This window comes from Argentina silus (genome assembly GCF_951799395.1).
Source record: "Argentina silus genome assembly, chromosome: 4".
Classification (NCBI taxonomy): domain Eukaryota; kingdom Metazoa; phylum Chordata; class Actinopteri; order Argentiniformes; family Argentinidae; genus Argentina; species Argentina silus.
In genome coordinates, this window is record NC_139658.1 from 3,810,796 (window position 1) to 3,834,688 (window position 23,893).

The following is a 23,893-nucleotide window of genomic DNA, read 5'->3' on the forward strand; positions in this document are numbered from 1 at the left end:
GCAGGGCCCCCCCCTCAGATAACAATCTTACTCAATAGTATCACTGGTGGACCTCTTAAATCTTTTGCTCTGAAGGAAGAACCGCAAATACATCAAACATACAGAGATGCCTCTGATAGTTTTCTAAAGGATAGCTGTTCAGATGCTTGGTCTTTGTTTGACCCTGCTATAGAGGCATCTACGCACAGGTAAATATTTGTTTAGTTGAACAGAGAGGTGTGTATATATGTGTGTGTGTGTGTGTGTGTGTGTGTGTGTAGGTGTGTAGGGGTGTGTTTGTGTGACAAAGTGTTGCCAGCCTGCTCTGGCCTAAATCAGCAGAAAGGTCTCTCCCAGACCATCTGCTCTGGGCCATTAGCAGAACTATAGAAACCTTAAATGTCACCCCCACCCACACCTCAACCCAATCTATCACACCCCTTATTCTGCCAACCAAGCTGTTACTTTATCCATTACTTCCCCACCGCTAGTCAACCCCATCCCTGCTCCTACACATACAAATAGCAATTCAACCTAAGCTGGCAGCAAATATCTCTGCTCACCTAACAAACCCATCTGTCTTTAATACAACAGTATAGACAGTCCAGATCTCACCGGTCTAATTTATGTGTCAGAGGTTAGAGCACTTCAGAGAGAGAGAGAAAGCTTGGGGGTATGATGACATAATTTGCCGTGACGACAACAAAAGAGTTATTAAAGCAGAAACAGACTTGCCAGTCTAACAGCCGAGGCTGGAATAGAGAGAGAGAGAGAGAGGTCCTCACCTCAAAGTCTTCAGAGAAGCCATGCTGGTTGTTAGAGTAGAGCTCGGAGATGTGTTTGATGAACTGTTTGACTGTGATGGCATCCATGTCATCTGCGAGAGAGAGGGAGACAAGACCGCATCGCACCGTCAGAAACATTCATACAGAGAACCACCGATTACAACACCCATGGGAAAGGCTGGAAGATAAAGAGGATGTGTTGAAGGGGGCATTGGGGTATGCTAAAGTACATTACATGGAGATATGACTGTATGCACTACCTAAACTAGGGGGGACTACTTATTTTGCAGCTGTTTTGAATTGCAGCTGTGCAGCTGTTATACAAAAAAAAACACATTTCACTTTCAAACAGACATAAATAAGGCAAAACACAAAGCGGAGACATTTAAAAACTAGGGCCAAACTAACAAATAGCAAGGGAAATTAGAACCCATCTGTTTTACTTTTCCATCCTCTCACAATACCCACCCCCACCTCCAATATTTCACTCAGACAAATGACAAGCATGGCTTCTTCCTGTGCCATCATCGTATCTTTCCTGTAGGTGAGCTACGTTCACAGCTTTCATCTCCAGCAGTGGTCATGAACAATGCAAAGTCAATCTGCCCCCTGCTTATCCACTCCTTCTCCACCAACAGGGGTGGGAAAGAAACGAGGGAGAGCTTTCATAAGGATGGTGGTGGTGGGATCGTACAGTAATGAGGGAGGACAAACCTGGTCTCTGTAAATGTTCTGTCATTACGGCACCCATGGGAAATAATCTAAATGCTCGTTTAGTGACGTACAGAGAGAGAGAGGCCTGAGCGTTTCATCTGCTCAGCAAAGGGAGAAATCACACACACACAAACACACACCCCCACGCATCCCCCCCCCCCACACACACACACACACACACAGAATGTTTATTATATCTGAAGCCACCTAAAGGGAACTGGAAGAAACACTCCCACCCCTTCCCAAATGATCATGGTGCTTCTTAATAGGAGATGCTGTGAACCAAGCAGAACCGTTGGTGGTAGCAGTGTATAGGGCTTAGCAGCCTTAGCAGTTAGCAGTCTTTGGCAGTTTGTATGGGTAGTGTGTATGTGTAGTGGTTTAGAGTGTGTTTAGGATCCTTTGAGTGTGTACTTTAAGGTGTGAGGGGAGAAAGATGGGTATTATGACAGAGTGCATGTGCATTTCTGTATGAGTGTGCAGTGTGTGTGTGTGTGTGTGTGTGTGTGGGGGGGGGGGGGGTCTCTAGTGGTCGTGTTGTCATTAGGTTACAAATCCACAGGGAGGTCTCAAAAAGGCTTAGGGAAGGGGGGGGGGGGGGTTGAGACAACTAGTGTTACAAGCAGAAGATGTCACTATGTGCTCAAGGAATGAGATCACATGATAAAGAACGTTCAGTGAAGAGTGCCTTTTTTTCACGTCCAAACAAAGCTCAGAACAAAATCTGGTGTCAAGGACTCTTCCTTTACCTACAGTACCTGTTTAACGTTGTGTTTGTTACCAAGGATATGCACATATTTGCTGCTATTACAAAACATATCATATGTACTTTTTAAAAATGTTCCGTGTGGCCAAAGAGGGCAGCAAATCGCAAAAATACATGCTTCACCGTTAACAAGAAGGCAATGTCATCATTATTAGCCATTCTTTTCAACTTTTCATGTTTGTATCTCAAAGTCAGAGGCAAAGTAGCTCTCACTAAAGAAAACCGATAATTATGGCCTTTTTTTTATCAGGCTTTGAGAGATGCAGAGTTGATCCCTGCATAGGGACTCCTGCTGTGCTGCTGCCCGTCTCTCTGCTGTGCTGCTGGCTGCCCGTCTCTCTGAGCACTTCTACGCATCCAGTCAGCCAGTAATCTCATCAGTCTGTCTGAAGTCTGAAATCCATACAAACACAGAGGGTGTCTCTCTATCTCTCTCTATCTCTCAAACCTCAACACTGACACAGTGCTTCAGCAAAGACGGATAAGATATTAAAGAGAAATAACGAATGTGCTCACTCTGTTAATGGATTCAGATTGATAGAATATCACAGACCATCAATCTCCAAAGAGCATAGCAGATTATTTCCAGTGACAGGGTGCCATGCCAACCTTGATGATGCATTTCCTTTGGGTGAGTCAGGAGAGAGAAAATGAACCCACTGAACGCTGTGGGACTCAGTCCACTGGCTTCACATCGCTTTCTAAGAGAATTATTATCTGTTTCATAAATGAAGATATCCTCAAAATCAAACAGGGAAAATATCTGACATGCAGTATCTCTTCACAAAGAAACCTTATTTGAAGTTAGTGCATCTCCTAGTTTGTACAACAAGCATGTCCGTATTCAGAACTCTTGCTCAACACCAAAACACCCTTACAAACAAAACTGTTTAACTCACTAACTTAGTTACATGGTCATTAAAGAAGTCTCAAAAGGCACATACCTGCTGATTTCTCACTAGAACCTGGAAACTGTTGATCAAAATGCTGAGAACTGAGGTTGGTTCTCAAACCATCTACTGCCCTTTTCAAGAGGGAGGAAGAGAGAAATCCTTCTGGCGCCTACTCTATAAGCCTACCTCTGTGCTACAGTAGGCAGGGCTGTGCCATTCCATGCCATGCCAGGTTGGCATCGGTTTAAATACTCAGGCATTGGACACAGCTCTCCTTGCCATGGTCCATTGTGAAGGGGTACTCCAACAGTCCAAACTGATTTGGACGGTTGGAGGGAGAATCGTGGAGCTGAGGGGAGATGTTGGCTATGCAAGAGTGGGTCTTTGTGGGTCAATCTCCATGCCTCTCAGAGCTGATCCGCCATGGGGCAGAAACTTAACTCTTCACAGGTCCTGGTTTATTTGGACACAACCTCTGAGCACAGAGCGCTAAACCCACAATGACAGAGAACTCCCACAGTGACTCAGAGACTAGCACAACTGCACCAACCTTGAAAACACACTTATCCACACACACACACACACACACACACACACAAATAAACATACATACACTGTAGTGTATTTCATAAAAACAACACCAGCTCAGATCTCCATCAAGCATGCCTTTTATTCACAAATCAATGTGCTTCTGGATTTTCCCATCAAAGGAGTTGTTAAAGTAATCAGATAACTTTTGATAGCACTATTTCTTATAACTTAGCTTTTCAATAGAACCCATATGTCTGATGAACAGATACCAATCTGCTGTTCATATCATATGTAGAGATGATAAGAGACAGTCTATCTATTCTATAACCTACCTGTGTGGAGTGTCTGTACAGCCTGTATGAGTGTGCATAATTGATGCTCTATAGGGTTCCACTGAAACCAGAGAGGAGCACCAGTGGGACCCTGGGTAAGAATAACCCTGACCAGTGACCACAAACCCAAAAGGTCAGCAGCTCTGATAGATCACCAATGACAGCCAATGAGAGGACAGGATGTGACAGGGATGGAAGGAACGCGCTCTCATTGGTGCTTACCTGGGATGGGGATGACAGGGATGCTCTCATTGGGCACCACTCTGGGAGAACTGCTGTCCTCAACGTAGAAATGAGCAGTCTGGAAACACCGCCTGAGAGAGAGAGAGAGAGAGAGAGAGAGAGAGAGAGAGAGAGAGAGTGTTAGCAACAGCCAGTCACACATTAGGCGGTGTGTGAATAATGTATGTGTTCCGTCATCTCAGCCGCCGCAGGTGACAATCCCCCGTAAAGTAAACACAGATGGTGGCGCAGGAGACAGGATCAAGGTGGACTTTGAACTGCTTCAGACCCAGCTAGCGGGCTAGCGTAAACTGACACACACACACACGCACACACATGCACACACGCACACACTGTCAGAGTTAAGGCTAGCATAAATAATGTGACATTTTGAATCCTTGGTTTTTGTAGTTTGAGAGTTTTAGAGTGGAGCAATTTGTGTAAACCACGGGACAGAGTACGCACAGCCGGGTGAGATCAAAAGTGGGTTGAGAAGAGACAGCTAGCCGTAGACTAAGCAGAGACATCCGGGGACATGTACGTGAGTACATATATCACTACATGTCTCCTTTTACTCATGTCAACACTATGACTTTCAACAAGACATCTTTGCTGAAAGACAAAAACAACAATTTTGAAACAACTGAAACTCGGGTAATTTTTTTTAAAACATTTTTTACAAGATCTCAAAGTGAAAGACAACAATGAGTGATCTCTATTTCCTTCTCAAAGTTTGCACTCAGATCAAGTGTCAGTGTGATACAGATCTTTCTGTTCAAATAGAGGATATTATTGAGAAGCGGGGTAGAGAGAAAAAATCAATAAGTTGAGTGGAGAGAGAGAGGCAAATAGGCTTAGGCAACGACCCACGGCTATGTCTGTCTACAAAACAGAGTTAAGCTACTGTGTGTGTGTGTTTCCTGCTCCTACCTGTATTTGATGCAGAGCAGAGAGCAGAGGCTGGTCATCCTACAGAGGGGAACAGAGGAGCGAGGGAGGAGAGGAGAGGAGAGGAGAGGAGAGATAGAACAGCCAGAGCCGGCAGCGTCTGCATGCTGCAACTGAGCCACTGAGACAAGCGGAGCGAGAGAGAGGGAGGGGGAGGAGGAGTAGAGGGAAGGCTTCCCTTCTCTCTCTCTCTCTCTCTCTCTCTCTCTCTCTCTCTCTGTGTGTGCACAGTCATGCTCTTGTGTGCCTAGAGTCTGTATCAGGCTTGATTGACCTGATATCTGACCAATAAGTGATTGTGGGCGGGCTCTCTGTCCACACACAGCCAATGTGGTGACAGAGGTGGAGGTGTTACAGGGGTAACATTGGGGTAGAGCCATGAGCTTTTCTCGACAATAGGATTAGAATTACCAAACACTCCCCTATCACGCCCCCAACACCTGCTACCACCCTAGAGACCTGTGTGTATGTGAATAGATCCAGTCTGACAGGCCCCCTGGGGCAATAGGACAGTGTCTGGAGGGCTTGTCGCCATCCAGACAACATCTCTATCACACCAGGAACACACACACACACACACACACACACACACACACACACACACACACACACACACACACACACACACAGAGTTGTGTAGTAGCACACTCTCCAGTCAAGTCATCCAAACTAGGCTCGCTAAGCTGAGCCTGAACTTCTAGTTGAACCTACACATGTCAATCTAATCTCCCCCAGCCTACTGCCAGAGTCATGAGCCCTACCATATGGGAGGAGGTAGAAGTCCCTCCTAGCCACTGATCCAGAGTCAGATATCTTTCCACATATCCCCGGTGATTAAGGTTTGGATTGCAGTTAAGGTAATCAGATTTTAGATCTGTGCTTAGGGGGAAAATGCTACTTCGAGCTGCCACATATGCTCGCCACATGCCCCCTAGAGGCCACAGGAGATTTTGCAATTCCATAAACCTCTATTTCACCCCGAGTCAACTTTTTTCCCCCCTTCGGCACCGATCTAGGATTAGCTAACCTTCCACACATCTAACCTTTACCATTAAGGAGGAAAATACAACACTGGCCTCCAGATAAGTGTCTAGAGGCAACAGGGAACAGCAAGAGGCTAATCGCCTCTCCGTAGCTGTTGACCTTCAGTGGTGCCGGGGGTGGTGAGAACCAGAGAAGCCAGGGTCTGACCCCGGAGAGAGAGACAGGCTCTTTGAAATGAAGCTGCAGGCATTAACATGTGTTTGATGTGCTCTGATGGATGTGCTTTGATGGTAAAAATAAAAAATTGGGCAGGCATCGTAGCCAGCATAGCAAGTACATGACACATGAGGTGTCCATACAAGAGAAGGATGGCTTTAAGGTAGAAATCTCATATACATTTTGAGTTGTGTATCTATCCATAACCTCTTCATAGGAAAGGATGAGCGTGGAATGAATTATGATTGCAGTGATGGGGTGTTTGAGTGTGTGCGTGCCTGTGTGTGTGTGTGTGTGTGTGTGTGTGTGTGTGTGTGTGTATAAGACATAACTCACCTCCAGTAGACAAGCACGGCCAGCAGCAGGATGAGGCAGACAAAGGTGAGGGCAGAGACCACCACCAGGGGGATGATCCACTCCACCCTACCCGCCCCGGGGGCAGCCTGCCGGGTCAAATTAGACACACTCGTCCTCTCTGGAGAGAAGGGGGGGTGGACACAATTAGTAATTTAGTGTCAGTATTAGTACTAATAATCGTAAAAATCCTTAGCATTTCAAACTGTTGACCTAAAGTACCTTGGAAGATTAAGGTAAAGGACATACAAAAGTGCTTTACTGTAAACCAAATAGCAGTAGACCATTTCTTATTATCAAAAGGTATCAACAAGTATTTCAAAGCATTCTGGTTGGACGGTTTAAAAAAAAGCTGCTTCCTCAGTTTCGACATCATTTCTCCCATGTATGCCTCATGCAGAGAGGCTCCAAAGCCAGCCAGCCTCATGTGCCTTGCCAATAATGATAATCCATGTGCTACAATCAAGACCGCCCCCCTAGCGATCAAGAATGTTGCTATACAACAACATTACAGCTGGTGCGCCACAGATAGCCTCCCGTAGAGACAGACCTGAATCTACCTCAACATAGCCCCCTACCTACCTAGACTGGTGCTACACTCAGATAGCCGTGCTCCACGAGCTCTACAGGCAGCGCTCTCTACCTACCCAGACTGATGCTACAATCCTGGGGGGTTCCATATAGCCAGTCCTGCTACCTACCCAGGCCTGCTAGTCCCGTGCTGTTCCCGGCCCCCATGGCTTCAGTCTGCAGCCGGAGCAGTGCTACAGCGGGGGAAGGTGCCCTGGGGTGCGGAGACGGCGGCCCCCTGCGCTGCAGCACAGCCAGCCGCTTCCACAGGCTCTCTCTCCCCCACCATCCACAACCACACAGGCAGGAGAACCATGGCGTGCTGCACCAAGCTACTATCTCCTGTTCTGTCTGTCTCCCTCCCTCTCCCTCCTCCTCTCTCCCTCCCTCTCTCACACACACAAACAGCAGCAGAGTGCGGGGGGTGGGCATGGAGTGGCATACACAGACACACACACACACACACACACACACACACACACACACACACACACACAGTCAGTCACAAACATACATGGGGGTGTGCGCAAGGTCTGCATGACTCGAGTGTCAGGGAGCTATAAATGGAGCAGAGGTTGTTTTTTTTTCCCCCGCAGCTGCGTCTATGCTCTGTGCTCATCTTGCTGGGTCTGAAAGTAGGCCAGCACTCAGCCTAGAGAACACAGAGGACGGAGAGAAATAGAGAAAAGGAGGAAAGTAGAGAGAGTGGGGGGAGGAGAAAGAGGCAAAAAAAGATACAGAGAGGGGAGAGAGAGAAGGAATGAGGGGCAGAGGGGGTGAGAGAGGAAAAAGAGAGGGGGAGGTGATGGAGAAGGAAGGGAGGAAGAACGGAGGGACAGTGAGAGAGATGAAGTAGGGGGAGTTAGAGAGAAGGAGAAAGGCTGGGAGAGGGAAAGACTTGGGGGGGGGGGGGGGGGGGGGACAACAACAAGGAAGGAAAGACAGGGATAGGGGAGACCAGAAGGAGAGGGAGAGAGCTTTTATAGAGAATCAGAGAATAAGAGAAGAGAGCCAATGAGGAAAAAGAGAAATTGGGAGTGGAGGATGAATAAGGGTGCAAAAGATGAAGAGAATGGAAGGAGATCGTAAAACAGACATCAAGTCCCAACTCATAACTGAGCACCATCCTAATATCAAACCAACACTAACACGGCAACAAACTTTACAAGCAGAGCCGCAATCGCTTTAAATATGCTCCTTGAGAATTTCGTTTTGGACACGACTTTTCGAGTCCTTGAGTCGTATCAAGCTCATATCCACTCTCCAAATACTACAAACGGACATAAGTAACTCGTAAATGGGCTTCGACAACATAATTATGAACCTTTTGGATGAGTACCATAATATTATGTTATCCCATCAAATGTCTACTATTACCCGGGCTATGCTTTCAAGGCACTTATGAGGGAGTTCATGTTGTTGGTGATCTCTATTTAATGTAGTGCTGTCTCCAAGGAAGTGCCAGTGTAAAAGCATTAACTGCACTTCCACCAGCATTAGCCAGTGTCTCTCAGCGTAGAGAGAGCTCTCATGGGCAGATCACTTTACACTAAACTCCACACCAATGCCATTCATCAAAACCAAGACATGCATGCGTGTGTGTGTGTGTGTGTGTGTGTAAATGTGTAAATGTGTATGAACAAGAAGACATTTAAATGGTGTTGCATACAGTACTGTACATAGTGGGCATGGGCCATAGCCAAAATTGAGGCTGATCATGTGTGTGTGTGTGTGTGTGTGTGTGTGTGTGTGTGTGTGTGTGTGTGTGTGTGTGTGCGTATGTTTGCCCCTTAGCAAATACAATGTAAGGCCAATGCTAAGAAGGCTGCCATATTGATTCCACCCATGTATTCATGCTGTAGGAAAGACCACAAACGGTGGAGGAAAGGAAGGAGGGATGAGAGTGGATAAAGGGAGGAGAAATCAGCATTGCTGGCCTCCTACCCTCCCTTTGCCTCACATGGGCTCAAATCCAACATACATTATCTTGGCACAAATTCAAAATTATCCAACTGTCAAATGCAATAGAAAACCACTTTTCTTTTTTGCCAAAAAAATGATAATGGTAACGTTAATAAGTGTATGTTTTTTTGGTTCTATCACTATTGTGTTTTGGAATGCTTCTAGCTTGTCATTGGTTGAATAGAAAGTCATTCACCTGTGTGTATGGAGAATGGCCAGTTACTCTTCTCCCCTCCTGTGCTGGGTCTGAGGGTGGGGGAGGGGTTGTCTGGGGTTGGGATCTCCACCGTGTCATTCCCTGCCTCACTGGTGGGGGGCACCACGGTGTCTGTCTCCATACTGCTCTGCGTGTGCGTCGCCAGCTGGTCCTCCACGCCGCTAGAGGGCGCCATGCTAGTCGTAGCGTTCGCGATCCCAGTCTCGGTCTCCTCTCCTTGCCGTTCTTTCACTTTGGCTGTCGAGGCAGGGGCGGCCGTGGGCGGTTCTTTCGCCACCGAGCTGTCGATTTGTTTCTCCACCTTGTCTGCCGCTGCTTTCTTCCCTTTCGCTTCTGCCTCCTTTTCCTCCTCTTCCTCCTCGTCTTTCTCCTCCTCTCCTTCTTTCTCTCCCTCCTCTCCTTCGCCCTTACCCCCCTTCTCTCCGTCCTCGCCCCCCTCTCCATTGTCTTTGGCGGCCGCTGCGGTGTCTTTGGCACCGTCCGTGCTCTGAGAGGCTGCGGGTTCCATGGTGGGGGGAGGGGCCTGGCGCGTGGTGGCCGGGGCAGGCGCCCTGGTTGGCCAGACGGAGCTAGGGAAGGAGGAAATGACGCCGCCGCTGAAGCCGAGACCCGCCAGGAGGGTGCTGGTTACCAAGGATGCCACCGTAGCCTGGCTACCGCTGGAGGAGGGGTTGATGCCCGTTGCCATGGAGACGAAGGAGAAGGGGAGGGCGGAGGAGGTCCAGGTGGAGGAGCCGGAGCTGATGGGAGCCATGTCGGCAGAGGAGGCCGGAGAGACGGACGGCTGGGGGGTGGTGGGTGGCGGGGTGGGGGGAGAGAGAAAGGAGGACAATCTTTAGCATGCTATGTGTAATCTGTACATAAGGATCATCAAAAAAACCAAAATTATAGACACGTCTCTGTATTGTATGCACATTATGAACATGTGTTAGTTGAGAAGAAGTTTAGAGTATCTGTGAGTCTGAGAGTTGAAACATAGAGATAGTGCTGCTCTCTGCTGGAGAGAAGGTGCATTACACCTGGTTCACTGTACTTACCATCCCAGTTTTCACTATTCTTGTTCCTTCAAATATCCTTGTGGTGTTGGCTGAAATGACAGAACACACAATTTACATCTAGTAATAAATCACAACGAAAAGATGATGACGACGACGATGATGATACGTAGATATGAACGGAGGAGAAAGAAAGTCCAACACACAAGATTAAGAAAATCGATGATCGTGATGCGAGTCGTGTTGATGAGGTAGAGCAGGGTAAGGTTTACCTCTGAAGAGCATGCTCTGGCTGAAGTCACTGCGCATGTCGTTCATGCACACAGCCTGCACCCTGAACAGATACAGCACGTCTGGAGACACTGGGGTGATGATTGCCTCCTACAATATAAAAAAACACGGGGGGGAGGTCAGATGAACACGAGAGAAACCTGACACACTTGCACACTTGCACGCACGCACGCACGCACGCACGCACGCACGCACGCACGCGGTCTGTCTGTGTGTTAAAAACCAGCCCTACCAATATAGATTTACCGCGGCCTGTTCCTTAAACCGCTGTTTTCATCTGGGCAAGGGTGTGTCTCTCCTGCTGCACACACACAGAGCTTTTGATCGAGCAGACAAAAGGAGGATGTGGTTCATGCAGCAAGCATCCGTGTTAACATTCCCTCTCTCTCTCTAACACACACACACACACACACACACACACCAGGAAGGCGTGGACGCCCGCGGCTGCAGATCTCTTCCCGTAAACCCCTGCAGCTAGGAGACAGACCACTAGCTGATTGAGCAAAAGTAAATGCCCAGATGGACAGACAGACAGACAGACACACACACACACCACACACACACACACACACACACGCGCACACACACGCAACCCTTTGATGGGTTCTGGCTGCTCTCCTGCTCTCCAGGGCTTAGCCCAGACTGCCTGCCAAGGGATCACACAACACAACAGAACTCTGTGACCTCATCCTGCAGAGAGGTCAGAGGTCACAGGATGAAGGGAAGAGCAGGGAGGAAGAGAGACCAGGATGTCCGTCTCCCTCTCCCTCTCCCTCTCTCTCTCTCTCTCTCGTATCTAGCAGCATTGGACATAAGAACACATCTAAATACAGAACTCTAATTAGGCCACGATATAATACAGCTGGCTTTAAATCTACTTCAACAGCCGGCTTCAGAGTTAAACACAACACCTAACACTGAAACGTCTTGCTCTCCTTCCCCATTGACTGTATAATGGTGGATGCGTTCCAAACGCTGTGCATTAATTATCCCCGCGCCGGAGAGAGAGACGAAGATCCGACCCTCCTATAAACGCACCAGGAATGGCTATTACCATAACTCACACGTTGTGTTGGCATCTGATAGGCTGGGGGGAACTAAATCTTTCATTAAGTAATGGCGTTTGTTCCCCCCCCCCACCCCCCCTCCTTGATTTATACTAAGTTCCGCACAGTTTAATTCAGTTAACGATCTGTCTCTTTTTTTCCCCAACACCCCCCGTTAATATGAATGGTAGGGGCCGTAAAATAGGCTGGTCTACAGGTTTAGGCGTTGGGAGATTCTCCATTGATGGATTCGCCATTGATTGTGACGAGGGGGTTGGGTGTAGCCCCTGCCGGTCCCTATTGTGACCCAGATAGCAGAAGTACCATGGGAGGATGAAGATGATAAGAATGGAAATGAAATTAAAGACAGAAAAGACAAAGAGAGAGACGGGGAAGGAAAGAGAAAGAAAGAGAGAGAGAGAGGGAGAGAGAGAGAGAGAGAGAGAGCTGGAGGGAGTGATGGGAGGAAGAATCCCTCTGATAAGGCTACATGGGGAGATGAGACTTGGTTAATGATGGGTAGCTTAGCATCGGCCTACAAAGAAAAGACTTGCCTCCGTTCCGTTCCCTCCCCACCGCCTCTCTCTCTCTCTCTCTCTCTCTCTCTCTCTTTCCCTCTCTCACTCAGCACACAGGAATCACACTCCTCATTAATTTCCAGCCCCCATTGGAGCACAATGGCAGGATATTAAAGAGCTGTGGGTATTTAAAATGCCAGCGCTGCTCTTAAATGGCTGTAGGCTGGGATCCTTACGTTGGTGTTTCTCAACGCTAGTCCCAAGGTCACGCTAAACTCCACTGTCACCGCTGCACGGGAGTCTAGCATGCAGCCAATTTACTAGCGTTTTAACCAGCAAACTGGTGTAATGCAGTGTGACTTGGCTGTTTCTGCTGCTTATCTTCTTATCTCTTATCTCACTACGACATGTGTGTGTGTGTGTGTGTGTGTCTGTCTGTCTATGTGTGTTCATGTGTGTATGTCTGTGTGTGTGTGTTTGTGTGTGTGTGTGTGTGTGTGTGTGTCTATGTGTGTTCATGTGTGTATGTCTGTGTGTGTTCATGTGTGTATGTCTGTGTGTGTGTGTGTGTACAGCATATCATAGTATAAACTGACCAGTTTCTGCTGGCTGTCGGTCACGTGTGTCTCCTCGTAGGACTCGTCGTGCTTGGTCCAGCTGTAGGAGATGAGGAAGGAGATGATTGGCGGGTGGTAGGTGAACTCGGGGCGGGTCCATCGCACCACCAGGGCAGTCCTGTTCAAGTGCTGCACCTTCATGTGGATAGGAGCACTGCTGCACACTGAGAGAGGGGGGAGAGAGAGAGGGGGGAGAGAGAGAGAGGGGGGGGATAGAGTATTTAATGTTTGACTGGGAATACACAGCTTCACACAGTGATCCCACAACACTCCATAATCTAAGCCAAAGTACTGCCGGAGGAGAGAACGGGCCACACACACCCACGCACACGCGCGCGCGCGCACACAAACACACAAACACACACAGACATACACACATGAACACACATAGACAGACACACACACACACACACACACACACACACAGCCCTGAAGCGCAGGGTGAGAAAGAGAGAGAGAGAGCGAGCTAGAAGAGATAGAAATCTGTTAAAGAGAGGTACTGTATCTCAAAAACGGGCGAGGGAGAGGAAGGTAGGTATGCTTTGAGGGGAGATGGTACGTGAGCGTGAGGCTCCATTCCTACGTGTTATCTTTGCTGCGAGACAGTCTCTGACTCACCCCTAGCCCGCTCCGCCGAGGAGCTGTCTGTCTGACTGCCAAAATAATGCATGAGCTCATGTATATCTGCCTCCGGGCCTTTCATCCAACCTGCTTTGCCTTCATATACAACAACACACGGCTCAGTGTCACCATTCCCCTCCGCGGCCACTAGATGACTCTGTTTGAACAGTGTGAAGGCCTGCCCGCCTCCAGTCCTCTCCTTCGGCTGCGGATAGCGTTGCCGCGGTGTCGACCGTGGCGTTACCATGGTGTCACAGTCAAGTCTGTGATCTCCTTGGTTGTTTAGTCATGGCCGTGCTGGGTCGATGAATACGCTGCACCGGGAACCAAACGCGCAAAATATCCTGCTGATTTCCTCGCGAGCGTCGCGGATCCGCAGAGAGATAAACTAGAGCTCAAAAACATAAGGCCATAAGACTAAAGAGGGCCTTCGTGTTGTGAGATTAGCATTGTCACCCATGACACAGTACTCAGAGTGAGGATAAATACCGTACTGTACCTAAACAAACAGTGTTGAAATGTCTGCATGGAGTTTCTAACGTTGAGAAATGATTAGCCCAGCACAATTGTTGTGATTGAGAATATTATTCTGCACTCTGCATGACTACGCTGATTAAGTTGGTCGTATACAGTACAGCCGCGGTGGTGTGTGTGTGTGACTTTAATAACCTGAGGAATAACCCCATGTGGATTGCTGTAACTAAAGTGATTAGTCACTCCACCCTGCCTGTGTCAGCCGATGGAACCTGTGTAGACGCGTGCACGCGTGCGTGCGTGTGTGTGTGTGTGTGTGTGTGTGTGTGTGAGTGTGAGTGACCCCTACAGCTGCAGAGGGCATCTAACTAGATAACTCCCTGTGTTGGGTCAGCCTGGCCCTGTGCATGTGCGTGTGTGTGTGTGTGTGTGTGTGTGTGTGTGTGTGCGTGTGTGTGTGTTTTCCAACTCACATGCCATTTCACATCCATCAAAACAGAGCGGCGAGGGACTGTGGGGGTCTAGGAAGAGGTGATGCAGGCATCCTGTTATGTCTTCCATCACAGAGAGGGCCTCTACCTACTACCTCTCATTCTCCTCTCTGTCTCTCTGTACCAACACTAATTCCACACACACACACACACACACACACACACACACACAGGACAGGGCCTGGTGACAGTGAGTTATAGAGACCAGACCCCCCCCCCCCCCCCCCCCCCCAACCACACAGAGAAGGACACAAGGGAACCCATGACACAGGTGGGACATCATTTTTTCTCTCTCTCTGTCTCCCTCTTTCCGTCACACACACACACACACACACACACACACACACACACACACACACACACACACACACACACACACACACACACACACACACACACACACACACACACACACACACACACACACACACACACACACACACACACACACACACACCCCTAATCACTCTCTCTCACAGGCCAGACATAAGAGTGAGCAGGTCTCTACAGGGAAGTGAGAGGCCATTTAAAGGAGGAAAGAACATCTCTGGCCCTGCGGCTGCTTGACCATGGTGATAGATAAGATGAATGAGGGAGTGAAAAGGAGGAGAGAGGAGGGAGGCAATGGGGAGTCCTGCGACCTCAAAGAGCTTCATTCAAGAGATTTGTCCCATTAGAGAAACTCATAGGAACTGATAACATTTCCGTGAGGTCACGACTGTGTTCTAACTATGTAGCAAACAATAGAACACAGTTATTGTTGACGCTGTGTATGTTTCCCTGTAAGTTTAGCCTATCCTAGATTAGGGGTTGGAGGAGAGGGTTTAAAAATGACCCTGGATTTACTGTTCTCTTATTTACAGTTCTCCTAGAAAGGTCCACGTCAATATTCTCACGGAGCTTAAGCCAAAACAATTAGGAAATTAAGTCTGCTTTTAGAAGCTATTCTGTAATTATGTTCTATTTGGAGTGTTTTCAATTTGAAAATGACATCTAAAGCTCGTAGGCCGAAATATGTTACATGGCATTCCCGGTAACATGCTGTTTTGGACTAAAATAACCGAACATCTTCGATCATGAGTGGTGAAACCTCTGTGTGCTGTACACTGCTAAGCCCACTCCAAACCTGTTGTTTTGAGGAGTGATCAGAAATGGACTAATTCACCCAGGCTTAAGCCATGACAGGTCATTTCACCCCTCCGGTCTTCAATTCCACGGCTCTCTATTCTTAAAGGGGGACGGCACCAATCACACACACTCGCCCGCCGCAACACCCTCCCTTCACTCACCCACCCATCCATCCATCCCTCCCTCCATTCCATCACTCTCCGTGACAAGGTATACAGTGTTGCCAATCAATTCTTCACGGCTCCAAATTTAAACGAACAATCGTTGGATGGATGATACGAAAACTCTCCTTTTTATAGTTGATTAGTGAATTATATTGGGCGCGGCAAAAATCCAAAATTCAATTTTCATTACAGAGAGAGAGAGGGAGCCGACGGTCTGGGTGAGGGGAGGGCAGCTTTGGTCCTGGGGGGGGGGGCCGCCATTGTCTTATGACAGGAGGCGTCATTCCTGCTATTGCATAACTCTGTCCCTGACCTATGAGGGAAGAAAAGCTGCTCAGAGCTCATATGGCTTAAATTACCCCTTTGTGCACGGATCCTTGACATGGGCAAAACATGCAATTATGCCTCCGATTTTTCCCTCGAGTGTAGAGTTAAGATGTTACAAAGGCTGTACTGTGTAGGAGGATGTACAGTGTGGATTGACATGGAGGTGTTATATCATGTACGTGTTTATAAATAAAGTCTAAAAGCTATTGTACATTAATGTGGATGCATGTACTTTATGTACAGACACACACAGCACTTGTACACACGCATACATACACAAAAACACACACACACACACACGCACACACACAAAACACACACAAAACACACACAGTCTCTGAGGTAATGCAGAGTGGAGTGACTGTAGAGTGGAGTGAATAGGTGGCATATGGCCCGTCGTCCCTCTGTAGGCCTGGCGTTATGCTGGCTCTTCACTCTGCTCCCCCTCTCCTCTCCTCTCCTCTCCTCTCCTCTCCTCTCCTCTCCTCTCCTCTCCTCTCCTGTTCATTTCTCCTCCCTGCCTGACAGATGTGTCCCCAGTAAATGTGCAGAACTGCAGCTTTCAAGGACACACCTCATATAGCCTGTGAGAGCCTTGCATGGGCGAGGGTGTGTGTGTGTGTGTGTGTGTGTGTGTGTGTGCGTGTGTGTTCGTGAACTGTGTGTGCGTTCATGTTAATCTCTCCATTGTTTCCTCTCCTTCCATTCAGCGGGAGAAAGACGGAAAGAGAAAAAAAAAAAACACCTTTCCTAATCCGTTGACACAGCACAGATGCTAGCTGCCACTCTGACCAGACCCCAGGAGACTTGATGCATGTAGACACACGCACGCGCGAAGACACACGCACAAACACACACGCACCAACACACACACACCAGCACACACTCACGAACACACACACGCACACACGCGCACACACACGCACACACTCACACACGCTGGGCGTGTAAGGAGTCATGATATGCTGGAACTAGTAATGAGCCTGTAAAAGACTGGTGGGCCTTCCCTGCACCGTGTATGAGGGGAGTAAGCCCTTGTCTGCCGTAAACCAACAGAGAACCTTCTGGAAAGGCACAGTGTCACAAACGTGGAGATTGTACCTCTGAGGTTATGAGGAATCGGTATTCGAGTATGTCGTCTGTCATCATAGCAATGTGTTAACCAGTAAGTACCGTGTCCTATCAGGTTCTAGGTCCCGCCCTACCTTTGGACGCCTCAGTGCCGTAGGGGTTGCCCAGGCTGTCTGTCAGGTCTGGCAGCCAGGCGTCTTTGACGGCAGACTTGAAGACCTCCCTGTTGTCCAGGCTCTGGATGGGCCGGAAGTTACTCCTCAAGTACTCCACCGACTTGACGTGGTCCTGCTGCTCTGTGGTGAAGATGGAGTAGAAGGCCTCCAGCTGAGAGAGAGCAAGAGAGAGAGAGAGAGAGAGAGAGAGAGAGAGAGAGAGAGAGAGAGAGAGAAAGGGGTGGGGGGGGGGAGAAGACATGTGTGAGAGAGGTCGTTTGTTTTGGGACTCGGCGGTCATTGCAGACCATTAGACTAACTCTGAACCTTTGTACTGTGTTCCCAACATGGTGGATTAGACACGACCCACGGGTGAGCTGTGGCAAGTCCATTCGGAGCGAGTTGGCTAACTACAGGTTTGTGCGGGTCACTCAAACATCTGAAAGAACATTGCAAAGGACCTCTGTCATCCTTTTAACATCGGCACCCAGTGATCCGATTTGCTCACGGTCTCTTAGAGAGAGCACTGTATTGTGGTCGATGCCCAGTGACCTCATCTTCTCCCCTGGCCCATACATGTGCAATGCTCTGGGTCTTGTGTTTGCTGAGAGGAGAGGACCGGGAGGAGAGGACAGGAAGACGGGATGTGTGCAGGAGCGACCTGGGCCCAGTCGAATCACGAGGGACGATGTGCGTGAGGCAAACACAAAAAACAAGACCAGCTGTCTCCTTCCTCAGCCCCCCACGAGAGACTGAGAGGACCGCAGGATAACTGTTAAACTGGAGCATAACCACAAAGAGAGAAGGAGCTCAGGGAATCATAATTCATAAAAAGAATATAATCTAGTGACCGGGTTAAGGGATGATGTTTAAGATGATGAAAGTCAATCTGTTTGTCAATATCACAGGAAAAAGGGTTCATGGGAAAGGCTAAGTAGGATAAGACTGCTCTTATGAAAAACCGATGGATTTAGAGAGAGAGAGAGAGAGAGAGAGAGAGAAACAGAGAAGAGAGATAGAGAGTAACAGAGAGAGGGAAGGATGTGGAGAGAAGAAATGAATAGATAAAGAGAGAGAGAGAGAGAGAGAGAGAGAGAGAAGGCTTGAAGTTCTCATTTCCTCAGCGTGGGTATTGTGTCTGGGAGTCATAGAGGTTGTGGGATAAACTAACAGTCACTATGGTTACAGAGAGGGGGTTGAAACCGTCGCCTGTCTGTTCTGCACTGCCTGTTTACTAAGCAGACTGAGACATGAGGCCTGACGAATACTCGACTCAGTGGAGTGTGTGTGTGTGCATATGTGCGTGTGTGTGTGTGGGTGTGTGGGTGTGTGTGGGTGGACGTCACACCAGGAAGGATTAGACTCCAATCGCGCTGTGATTTCCCCACAAAGACAGAAATCCCCTGGCCGGGGTCCAGAGAGTTTTCAATCCCATAAGATGTTTTTTTTTCAGAGGGGTGTTGCCATATTAGGGATTAGCAGATTGTAGTCAGATTAAGAGATTTGGTGGAAGGGCCTGAATTGCTGGAACATGGCCTGGTGTGGGGTTGTGTGGTGTGGTGTGTGTGTGTGTGTGTGTCAGCGCTGGAAGAGGCAGATCAGCAGTGGTGAAGGCAAATGTGGGCTTTAGCACAATGTGGCCTACGTGGCAGGAGAGAGACAGGTAGCCTGCTGAAAAAGGTCAGGTATGTGACTGTGGAACACACACTGCATACAGTGGCTGGGAGAGATGTGAAAGGATTTGGTAGGCCACACACACACACACACAGCCCTTTGACACTGCGGCGGCTGGTGAAAAGACATGTTGTGTCCCCCTCCCCCCAGCCCCGGCGCCCCCCCCCCACGTGAAGAGGTTAAGTCTTCCAACGGCAGGCCTCGTGGCATACTCCCCTGCCACATAGCTGGGTGCAAGATGTCAACACACACACGCACACACACACTCCAGATGTTACAAATGGAAGCATTTTAGGCGGAGCTGTCGCGGTGGAATAGCTGAGCATCGATCTGCTCTAAAAGCCGGCCCTAAGCTACGTCTGTCACTCCCAATGACCTACTTCCACCACTGATCAAGAACAAAAGACACAGACAGAGATGGAGGGAGAGGGGGGGGGGGGAGACAAGACAGAGAGAGTGGGAGTGACACTGTCCTCCCTCCACTCTCTTTCATCTTTCCCAATGATGTTTTCCTTGGACCACGGGGCGGGAAAAAAACGAGGCAACAATAGACTTCAAAGTATTGTTAAATATGTGAAGAAAGACTAGTTTAATGGTCTGAGGAAAACATCCTGAGGATAGGAGCGTGTTTCCCTACCGAAAGGAAGAAGAGAAGAGAAGGAAGGAAGGAGGGTAAGGTTTCTCTCTTCCCATGTGATTTCCCAGCTAATTCCCAACTCAAACCTGTGACTCAACCTCCTCTCTGTTTTTGCATCACTTTATGATAGAATCTTGTGTGTAGATCGGTCTAGCCAGAAGCTTGTTTGCCTTTCGGGGCTAAAAATAATTTAAAAATCCCCCAAATCTCAGAACCGTGAAAGTTTGGCAAGGAAAAAAAACAACAAAAAAACACAGCAAAGTGTCATAAAACACAGAGCATAACACCGCACAGTGTCATTCATTGGGGTCTTAAAATTAGGGGCAGAATGAAATAATCCAGAAAGGTCGGGGTGGGAGTTCCTCCATGCTGCGTTTCATCTTCTCTCCTCCGCCTCTCCATTCTCTTATAATTCATAGGATGACACCCGGCCAATCCCCCCCCCTCTTACACCGCTGCAGAACACCTGCTGTCCTCTGGGTTCGAGGAAGGAGGATTCACGGCGCGCTCCCATAAACACCCTGATTGTACTACATGGCGGCGGTTTATTCATAATTCAAAAACAATTAAATAATTCAAAAACAGTCCGCCTGTAAATTAGGCCTTTACTTGCGTGAATATTAAAACCACCCCCTGCCTCGATCCCCGCTCCTTACATCCCCCTTTAGATATGATGCCTCAATGTCTACATTGGACTATTCCCTGTAAATGCTCATGCTTGCTGTGTAGCCTATGTAGAGAACACATGTTCACACATCAGGCTAGCTGTGGTGCAAACTTGTTAGCCGTACTAATTTGAGTGGGTGGCTATGCTACAGTATTGCTAGGTCTCTCCATGAAGCTGCATGATTAGTAGGTGAGTGGGAACGATAGCTATAGCCTATGTAAGGGTTTATGCAGCTACTGTACCTGTACATTGATATAAAGTCACTTAAACTAGCCGTGTGGATAATGAGCTACCTGTAAGCGCTATACTTCACACTAGCTGTAGCAAGTGAAGGTTATACAGCAGGATGAAGCTGTACTGTATATGTATGAGTGACTTAGCTCAGGGCCAGTTCCAGTGCTGTCCTGACTGAGCCTTGGCTACAGCTCTGCTGCCAGATAAACATGTTTAATTCAGCTCCGCAGATCAGGGTGACAGGGGTGAAACGCCCGGGCCGCCGCGTGACGGCACCGCCGTCTCTCCCTATCTCTTTCTCTTTTGTATTTTTTCCTCTTACACACACACACACACACACACACTCCCTTTGCATGTCTCCCTCTCCCCTTTTCCCCCCCATCTTCCCCTTCTCCTCCTCCTCTCTCTCAGGCCCCCTTTCTCCACCTAATCTCTCTCCATCCCTGACTCCATCTCCCTCTCCTGCTGGCACATAAAGCCACTACTTCTTCTACATTTTGGCTTCCTCCCTCAGTACTCTTAAGCAAACTCATTTGGCCTCATTACAATGCAAGTCTGCCAAATGTGCTCTGAACTGGGGACGGGGAGGAGAGGAGAGGAGAGGAGAGGAGAGGAGAGGAGAGGAGATGAGGGAAGGGCCCGGCTAGGCCAGACAGTGAGTGCACCAGCGCGTTACAGAGTTGTTTGTCTCAACTGTGTTGCAAACACAGACTTCAAGAGATGTCTGAGACACCCTTAATTACTCATGTGATATAATTACAGCTCCGGGATGACTGTGTAAGCACAGAGGGAGAGAGGGATAAACACAGATCTTCTAATAATGTGTTTGTGTGTGTGTGTGTGTCCTTGTGTGTGTGTGTGTGTGTGTGTGTGTGCGTGTGCGCGCATGTATGCATGTGTATGTGTGCGTGACTCTGTGTGTGTTTCTGTGGTGACTCACCTGTTTGTAGGAGACAAAGACGGGTCTGTTGAAGATGATCCACTCCACCACCTTGCTGCAGGGCGGGGTGGTGAGGGAGCCTGTGTAGCGGTAGTAACTCCCCAGGGACGACGGCAACAGGTCCCTCAGAACAAAGGGTTCCAGGAAGGTTTCCTTCTCTGGGTTGGAACAAACACAAGGAACACGACAAAAACCTTAGTATGACATCAGAGAGGCAGAGCTAGAGGCAGGGAGAGAGGTAGAGGGGTCACTGTTGATGTCACACGAAGGTTTTATCTACATCACAGATAGAGAGGCAGAGCTCGGTGTCGGGATCATTGGGCATGTAATGTATGTTCTCTTTGTTACTGAATCATTGAACAACGTGAAGATCGAATATAATGGAAGACTGGGTCTTGGTTTGGTGCACTTCCACATAATCAATAGCAGTGAGGATTGTGTAACCAGGCCTGAGTTGCTGCTGGCGTCTTTAGAAACTGGATCTGTCCCAAGCTAAATCAGTTCACTGTTATGTGAACGAACCATCCTTAATGCTTTACACAACATCATCCCCTCTAAAGCTGGACAATTCGGCTCATTTCCCCTCCAAAATCCTGTCACGATGGCAACGGTCATCACAACGACAACCCGACACACTAAGTAGAACACAGAAAAACAACAGGGTGAAACCGTAGGCCTACAAACTTTCCATGACCAAAATCAACATTACGGCACGCAAAAGAGGAGACGCCAAAAACGTCCTGCCCCACATTTTCAATACATAACTAAACTGGGAATCCTATTGAGAAGGGGGATGAAAAGGGAGCTTAGCGTGGTAGCAATGCGCCGCGGAGCCGCATCAGATTGAAAGTGAATGGAAGTGGATTGGGGGGGGGGGGGGATTAAACCTCATTGCTAAAGGAATAGAGGACATGCACACACAGCCGCAGCAGGGGAGGCAGCAGCGTGGGAGCTGCCTTTAGCCACGGCAGCAGCTAGGCTAACATAGTGTGGTAGCACACTATCCCGTAAGCTGTTTCAGCCTTTAAAAATTAATTGCCAATCAGGGTTGGAGAGTGCCGAGTCAGTGGAGACTTCAAAGCCGCCGCGAGACGCGGAATTAATGGACTCGTAATTTGCTCCGGCGAGGAACGGGGAGTTAATTTCAATGCTGTCACAGGAGACCACCGAGAGAAGGGAACGCTTCAGTGGACAAACAGTGAGAGTGGCACGGTGCTGACATAGGGGGCATGTTGATATACTGTACATACATGCGACGAGCTGGTACATCATGTGTCTCCGAGCAACCTCTCACACCTGCACTCACTAGGTTGCTAGTGTCAAGCAATGACGCACTCAAATGGTGTCACATTCAGCCAAACCGCCACAAGTTTTGAGCTTATCATAAAGTTAACATTTATAATGTCACTACTGTAGGCCTATACTAGGTTCTTGAAAGGCCCCGATCTCTATATTGTGCTCCATCACTACCTTTTCACCTCGCTGTGACCCTAGAAACAGAACAGGCTGTGACTTACTGAGTATTTACTGTGTATTATTGTGCATCATTTGAATGCATGGATGGGCACCCACTTTGTGTAGTGAGTGTACAGTCTCCTGCACGAATCGCTGCTTATTCAAACACCAAGTGAAGGAACAAAGGATTTCTGTGGTGGTATAAAAGATTCAAATCACTCTCTAAGCCCCATGGGTGTCATGTAATGTACTGTATGTGTTGACTGGTATGGGTTTAAATCCTCCTTGCAGATGAGATAGCTGAACCCTCTCACACTTGCGCGCGCGCGCGCACACACACACACACACACACACACACTGTGTTCCCCCTCCTTGTCCTTCTGTGCCGGGTGTCTCCCGATATGTAACTTTGCGCTTTAAGCGAGTGTCCCTGGCCTTGCTCTGTAATTAAATATTAAGACTAAGTAACTTAGGAACCTAATAGATGATTACTTTAGCAGACAGCTTGCCTGTTCTTGGGGCTGCTGCTGTGCTTAAAAATACCACCCATGCGAACACTGCCGCAGCCGGAAGATAGTGTTACAATTAAAAGCCCTTCGTCTGAGCTATGGGGAAACACACTGAGCCATTGAAACACAGGCGAAGGCTTCACAACATTCTCACAGCAAATCTTCTTCTCACACTTCCCCCTTCTCGTCAAAGAGGTGTTTGTGTGTTTGTGTGCGTGCTTCATCGAGGGAACGGGACTGGATGTGTTGGAACGCGTGTGCACGTCGCTACAGTAAGTGTGTGTTCCTGTGAGTTTCCGTGCGTGTGTGAGTTTGTGCATTTGTTTGTGAGCGAGTTAGTGTGAGAATGCCTCATTCAAATCCATACATCTTGACTGCCTCCCTCTCTTCCCTCTCCCGCCCCTCT

General features: G+C 48.4%; 1 protein-coding gene across 1 annotated transcript in view; it reads right to left on the reverse strand.

Moving 5' to 3' along the window:
• ptprga (protein tyrosine phosphatase receptor type Ga) overlaps nucleotides 1-23,893 on the reverse strand; it is a gene marked incomplete at its 5' end in the record, with an annotated part of 60,152 nt that overhangs the window by 14,135 nt on the left and 22,124 nt on the right. Inside the window, 9 exons of the mRNA XM_083667624.1 lie at nucleotides 765-856; nucleotides 4,223-4,314; nucleotides 6,707-6,845; nucleotides 9,453-10,257; nucleotides 10,511-10,560; nucleotides 10,741-10,849; nucleotides 12,920-13,104; nucleotides 17,351-17,543; nucleotides 21,524-21,681. Of these exons, the coding sequence (XP_083523750.1) occupies nucleotides 765-856; nucleotides 4,223-4,314; nucleotides 6,707-6,845; nucleotides 9,453-10,257; nucleotides 10,511-10,560; nucleotides 10,741-10,849; nucleotides 12,920-13,104; nucleotides 17,351-17,543; nucleotides 21,524-21,681 (1,823 nt within the window). The remainder of the gene's footprint in view (nucleotides 1-764; nucleotides 857-4,222; nucleotides 4,315-6,706; nucleotides 6,846-9,452; nucleotides 10,258-10,510; nucleotides 10,561-10,740; nucleotides 10,850-12,919; nucleotides 13,105-17,350; nucleotides 17,544-21,523; nucleotides 21,682-23,893) is intronic.